At 38.1% G+C, this 6,917-nt stretch overlaps 1 protein-coding gene across 1 annotated transcript in view; it reads left to right on the top strand.

Annotated features, from left to right (window-relative positions):
* lpxn (leupaxin) overlaps nt 1-6,411 on the top strand; it is a 7,972-nt gene extending 1,561 nt beyond the window's left edge. The window contains exons 3-9 of the mRNA XM_030132857.1: nt 160-227; nt 555-651; nt 988-1,221; nt 1,455-1,628; nt 2,766-2,847; nt 2,936-3,084; nt 5,803-6,411. Coding sequence (XP_029988717.1) covers nt 160-227; nt 555-651; nt 988-1,221; nt 1,455-1,628; nt 2,766-2,847; nt 2,936-3,084; nt 5,803-6,069 — 1,071 coding nt within the window. The 3' untranslated portion in view covers nt 6,070-6,411. The remainder of the gene's footprint in view (nt 1-159; nt 228-554; nt 652-987; nt 1,222-1,454; nt 1,629-2,765; nt 2,848-2,935; nt 3,085-5,802) is intronic.
* The last annotated feature ends 506 nt before the right edge of the window (nt 6,412-6,917 follow it).

The raw sequence follows: 6,917 nt of genomic DNA, 5'->3' as shown, positions 1-6,917 counted from the left end.
AATGGGGTTAGTAATTTTACAGTTTGTCATTTAGTTGTTAGCTTCATTATATTTTTTCAAGCTATTATGTAAAAACTCTTTTGATAAATTGGTCAAAACTTAATCATATTGTGCTTGAGTCACAGATACTCATAGACCACTGTTGTTGTCTGTTTGCAGGTGTCAGGTGGACTCTGTGAGGGACTCACCAGGAGCGGAAATGCCACAAGTAGCTTTAATGTTTACAGGTGAACCACAGGCTTGTGGCTCTTTTTGACCTGTGAATCACATTAGTATGTAGAGGAAACAGGGTGTCACCTCAGATGTAAAGTGTTTTATATTATTGTCTGCTGTAAAATATACGTGAAAGCTCATAAAGTTTCAAGTGTATATCTGATGTTTATCACTTGGAGACAAAGAGATTTTACTATTTATAGTTGAAAAAAAATAATATAATCCGTGACCTCACAGTTTGACTCAGTACAAAGTAAGGATGGGGTAGTGAATGTTCTTGGAGATTTGAGAATCTGATGTCATTAGTTTTTATTTGTATTTGGCCTCCCTCTGAATTTCAGTGAGTTACCAGCTCCTGTGGCAGCCACGTCAGGGGATATATCACCTACTAAAGAACTGGACTCTGTCTTGGAAGATCTCTTGGGTGTTGCCCAAAATGTAAGTACAATGTAAAAAATGTAAATGAAAAGGGGGATTAAAGTACTGATCCTGTGTATATGACACGGTTGAACTTTAGCAGACATTCCCATATTTACAAAATGAATAATATGTGTCAAATCCTTTTTTCCTTTTATAAACTTGTGATGAACATGAAGTAACAGTGCTTCTGTGTTATAAACGAAAGAAAAGAAATTACCTACTTTAAACAACAGGGGGCAGCATCGCACTAAAGCTTCAATCTTCAACCTTTGTCAGAGACCTTACTTTATGACAGTGTATTCAGATATGGTGTTAAAACAACAGTTTTCCTTGTTCATTTGTGTTCTCATTTAGGATCCAGGGTCTGAAGTGTCCCCTCCACCACTTGCACAAAAGCAGTCAGTGAAAAGGAACACAGAGAAGAAGAGCACGACAACAGATTCAGATGCACAAGCCTCAACACAGAGCAAGAAAACAGATGCTATAGATGACCTGTTAGGAGGCCTGAGCTCTGACTTGGAGAAAATTGGTGTCCGCACCACAGCTAAAGGCCACTGTGCTTCCTGCAACAAGTGCATTGTGGGAAAGGTGAATTAAGTCATTGACGAACTAGAGCTGTGATGGAAATTTAGAAATATGTATAAAAAAACATAAAACTTATCCAATGTGTCTAGAATTGCAGGTCAAAAGGAGAGAATCTAGGATTTAGAACATCAGCTAGATTAAAAAAAGTATTCACCAACAAGATTGCCTCCTCCTCCTCCTCCTCCTCCTCCTCCTCCTCCTCCTTCTTCTTCTCCTTCTTCTCCTTCTGTTTTTAGATGATCACAGCACTGGGTCAAGTGTGGCACCCTGAGCACTTTGTGTGTGTGGCGTGTAAAACTGAGCTGAGTGGAAAAGGCTTCTTTGAGAGAGAGGGACGACCGTACTGTGACAGAGACTACCATGAGCTCTTCGCTCCTCGCTGTGCCTATTGCAAAGGGCCTATCATGAACGTGAGAACCTCCCCTTCACTACTTCTGCCGACTGAAATAGTTACTGATGTCCATTTGATTGCATGTTTATTAGCGATCTGCTAAACACAATTTTGGACAAATTATTATGATATCTTTGGTGTGATATCTTACTGAGTATAGATAATTGCATTTTGTCAATTTTAGGTCTAAGGTCAATTAAAAAATGTATAAATGTTGAAAATTTCAAATTCATCTGCTTTTATTCTGATTTATCACATACACGTCAGGTTACAATCTAGTGTCACAAAAAGCTTGACCCTTAACCTTTCAAGGTCAAGGGTCAAGGTATAGTAGACAGTTTCCAGAAAATCATTAGGTATATCTCAAGATTTTGTACACAGCACCGCTTCTACAGGTATGTTTGAATGATTGTCCTCCAAAATGCAAATGAAAATCTTGAGAATGTGCTGACATTCACATAATCAGAATCAATAGATTTAAGAGTCAGGGTTAGGCTTTCATATAGTGACTGAGTATGAGTCATTATGAGTCATTATCTCCATGAAGTCAGTGTGACTGGTGGAGATGGTTGTTATGGGAAATGTGTCTTAGGCTTTGAGTGCTTTCTAGTTATGTTCAAAACACAGTTATGGCAAAGATAAAATAACAGAAACATAAGAAAAACAATCATGAAAATGTCTGTTTTGTTCTTGAAAATTAAAAAAAAGTAAAAATGTTTGCATTTCCTATCACTATACCTATATTCCATGTAGTGTACAGCTAATTAAATTACAGTAACTACAATCCAGTTGTACTGAATGTGTCTGTAATGCACTAATTTATTTTGTCATAACTTACAGTCATTTATTTACACAATAATCCTCAGATGATTGTATGATGACATACTGAGGTATATAGTTAATTTTTCAGGACTTATCCTACATGTCAAAACACAAAACCATATTGGGATTTTGTGGACCGGGCTTATGCTGCAGACCAGACTCATTAATCAAAACTAATGCAACTTTTCCAGTGATTCCCTTTATGCGGTTCACAGTCCACATTTTTGTGCTTCCTGACATCTGAACATGTGAGATGAGACAAAGTTGACTAATCTGCAGAGGAAGTATAATAACATAATGCAATAATTTTAATGTCTGGTGGTTTTTATACCAGAATATCGTGACAGCCCTGGACCAGACCTGGCACCCAGAACATTTCTTCTGCACACACTGTGGAGGCCTGTTTGGACCTGAAGGTGAAAAACCTGCAAATTCATTTTCCATCCACTAGAAAGGATTTAACATATACTGTAATAAATATCAGGTGTTTTATACCTGTCACAGGATTCCTTGAGAAGGAGGGGAAACCATATTGCTGCAAGGACTTCTACTACCTGTTTGCTCCGAAGTGCTTGGGCTGTGGGGAGTCGGTGAAGGAGAACTACCTGACTGCAGCCAATGGCACCTGGCATCCAGAGTGCTTCGTCTGCTCAGTGAGCCTCTTACCTCAGACCACACACACGGCTGTGGCGCACATACAAGCCTGGGAATAAATGAGAATGATACCCACACATTTGCTTTATTTGCAACATTCTGACCACAGGGCTAATGAAAACCTTATGCCTGATGAATATGTTGCGGTTTCAAATAAATCAAGGAAACTGTATTCCTCAGTGCGGGTATCTTTTACACTCTCCTCCAGTCTACTGTTGTATGCAGCATCTGTTCAAAAATGGTTCAGTATGTAGCTCTGCTTCTGCTTTTCTGGGCCACGAGCAATTGTTTGATGATAAATTCTTGGTAGAGATATTCTAAAACAGACTGAAATTTCAGCACAGAATATTTTAGAGCCTTAAAATTATTTTATATTCATAACAGTGGCGATTTCTCAAAGACTGCAAGGGAAGCTCAGCTTCCCCTAAAATTACGAAAATTAAATGGTTAAATATGTGTTGTGTTGACATTTCATCGACTACAAATGTGTTCATCTCAAAGACGAGTTTGTTCAGAATCAGCTTTATCACAAATCAACGGACTCCATGTTCACTTCTCATAGATTCCCGTTGCGCTGTTTTCTCATGCGATCTATAGTCAGTGCATTTGCCCATGGATGCTCAGCGTCCATGCACTTCGATGGGACTTCATTGAACAGTTTTTTTCCTTGCCTTTAAACTGGACGGTAATTGGATAAATGCCACGATGTTGTCCCGCCCCCGGACGCCTGGCATCTCTGGGGGTGAATGGAGCTGTGGGCGGAGCTCGGCCGGGCTGGACGCTGGGCTTCCACATGCTGATTGGAGGATCAGTCGAAAGGCTGAATCCCGTTTGATTGACAGCTATTTTCAGATCTACTCCTTCACTGACAGAGTTCAGTTTAATACCGTCGCGCATTCTGCTGTGAAATCAAGAGAGAAACCACTACGAAATTACTCGTTCATTTCTTGCACTGTAAATAGAACACACTCATTGTACTTCCTTGTTTCAATTTAACATAATTTCAGCGTTTTCTTGTTTACTTGGTACGATAAGGTCACTGACCATTTTCTTAAAAAGGAACGGAGGGCCGAATTTACACTTAAATAACTTGACCATTTTTTTGATGTAAGCCGACATTGAGCTTCCCCTGTCTGAAAGACAAGCAGCCGCCATTGATTCATAAGTAGCTCAAACATTTTTTAATCAGCCTCCACTGAAAAATACAAGGTTCCTCATAAATATAAGCACCTCTGGCCTTTCTTGCCTTTATGCCAGGGGCGTCAAACATGTGGCCCGTGGGCCAAAACCGGCCCACCAAAGGTTCCAGTCCGGCCCATGGGATGAAATTGAAAAGTGCAAAAATTATACTGAAGATATTAAAAGTCAAGGGTGTCGAACTTGTTTTAGTCCAGGTTCCACATACAGACCAAACAGCACCATGATAACCCATAATAATGACTCCAAATATTATTCTTGGTTTAATGTGAAAAATAACATTACATCATGAAACTATTTACATTAACAAACTACTCTTTAGCAATAAAATATGAATAACCTCAACAACAATGAACAACCTGAAATGTCTGAAGAAAATAAGGTGCAATTTTAACAATATTCTGCCCGTTACTAAATGTTCTGTTCCTTTGTAGATCTAATCTGTAATGCACATGTATAAATGATAAGATGAGGTATAATATTTTTACAATTGCACTTATTTTTCTTAAGAAATTTCATTTTTTCAGGTTATTCACATTTTTTTATTTGGATAGTTTGGAAATATAAATATTTTCAGAATTTAATGTTTTGTTTTGTTTTTTTTTTTTGTTTTTTTGCGCTGAAACAAAGACAAGAATTTGGAGTTGTCATTATTTGTAGGTTATTATGTCATTATTCTACTATCCAGCCTCCTTGAGATCAAATTGGGCTGAATGTGGCTCCTGGAAGATAATGAGTTTGATATCCATGCTCTATACTGTGCTATGGCCCGTTTTATCAAGAGAGGAGAGACAAGTAATGTTAAAAAGTGTGGCAAAAGTGTGCTGTGTTTTACAGACAACATTCTTATGATCCCTAAATAACATTCCATATCTACTGACATGCAGTCGGATTTTGTCACAGGTCCCTTTCTGTCCATTTGTTCACAGTTTCAGTCTGCTCCTTTCTTTTTAACCTTTTATAGTTCACTTATAGAAATACTCTGAAATTCAAAACTTCAACCTTAGTGTGTTACTGAAGGACATAACAAGACTTTGTTACTTTTGTGAAAATTTTCAAAAATTTTTATTGTCATGTAGAAAATCAAGGTCAATGAAGTTACCATATTTGGTTCCATGTCCATAAGTGGCAAAAGAAAATCCAAGAAGTAAAAAATGCATATAAACAAAAACAAACACTGACAGTCTACACTGCATGGACTTACATAATTTTTGTGGGCCACCAGAGGGGAGGGACTGCTCGATGTACTTATAAATGACACACTGGATCTTTAAAAATGATGTGCCGACAAAGTAAAAGCGATATATGATTTGCAATGGATTGTCAATGAGAATAACCTTAAAAACCTCCATGGGTGACATTCATGAAATACATACATAATTCTATAACACACACAACGGGTTTATTAATTGTTTTCATTCACAGACTTTAGCCTTTTTCAGTACATTCCCAACTTATAGACATACTTACACATGATGAAATGAAACCATCACACTGACCTTTTCTGTTTTTATTTCCAGGATTGTCTGAAGCCGTTCGCTGATGGCTGTTTCATGGAACTGGATGGTCGACCTCTCTGCTCACTGCACTTCCACTCGCGGCAGGGCACTCTGTGTGGTAGCTGTCACAAACCTATCATGGGCCGCTGCATCTCAGCTTTGGAGAGCAAGTTTCACCCCGAGCATTTTGTGTGCGCCTTCTGTCTGCGACAACTCAGCCAAGGCATCTTCAAGGAGCAGAAGGGAAAGCCATACTGTTTAACCTGCTTTAACAAGCTCTTTGTTTGAGACATGCAGTGCAAAAAATTACGTGACATAAATGCAATGTTTTATTGTGAATGATAAAAATATCCTCATCGTATGACTGACACACACATAACCTCCTAAGACCCAGCTATGGGTTTTCTGTCCACATTTGTGGACAAGAGTTTTACAACTTTATGCAAAAAAAAAGAAAAGAAAACTGTCCACCACAAAGGACATTCCATAAAAATTTTAAAAACTGCATCTGAAAAAATGTTGCATCTTGATGTTTCCAATATAGGCAATTATTTAATAAAAAAACAAAAAAAGCTTGTACTTTGCTGACATTTCCTGGGTCTTAGGAGGTTAACAGATGCAAAAACATTGTTATCAAGGCTGTAATGAACTTGTAATCTGCTTGGTCTTTGCCTGTTGTGTTAAGTGAGTTTGGACACATGCACAGTTGGGTGTGTGTGAACAGAGTGTGAAGTAAATAATTAATAGAAGATGTACAAATATCAAGGGAAATACCAACATTATAAAAACAAATTTAATAATGAAATATCTGTAAAAAACAGGGAAAATGCTTGTTTCCCATGATAAAATATTAAAGACGCTTTTTACACATGTGAACTTTGGATCAGTTCTGCAAGGACTTGGTGCTGACACTTAGGTTAAATTTTACAGGATTTCATACATCATGATCACATAAAATTTATAAATGGAGAAAGAATAACAGAGAATGGCAGTTTCAATCCATGCTTTCCATTAAGCTATCCTCAGTTTGCTGTAAGACTTGGCAGTCCAGAGATACTTTCTGGCAGGATGGAGTAGCTTGTCAAGGGGCTTGTCTACGGGGTCTGATAGCTTGTATTGGCAGTGACTGGCACAGC

This window comes from Sphaeramia orbicularis, chromosome 4, assembly GCF_902148855.1.
Source record: "Sphaeramia orbicularis chromosome 4, fSphaOr1.1, whole genome shotgun sequence".
Classification (NCBI taxonomy): Eukaryota; Metazoa; Chordata; class Actinopteri; order Kurtiformes; family Apogonidae; genus Sphaeramia; species Sphaeramia orbicularis.
This window is presented reverse-complemented; position numbering and strand designations above follow the sequence as displayed.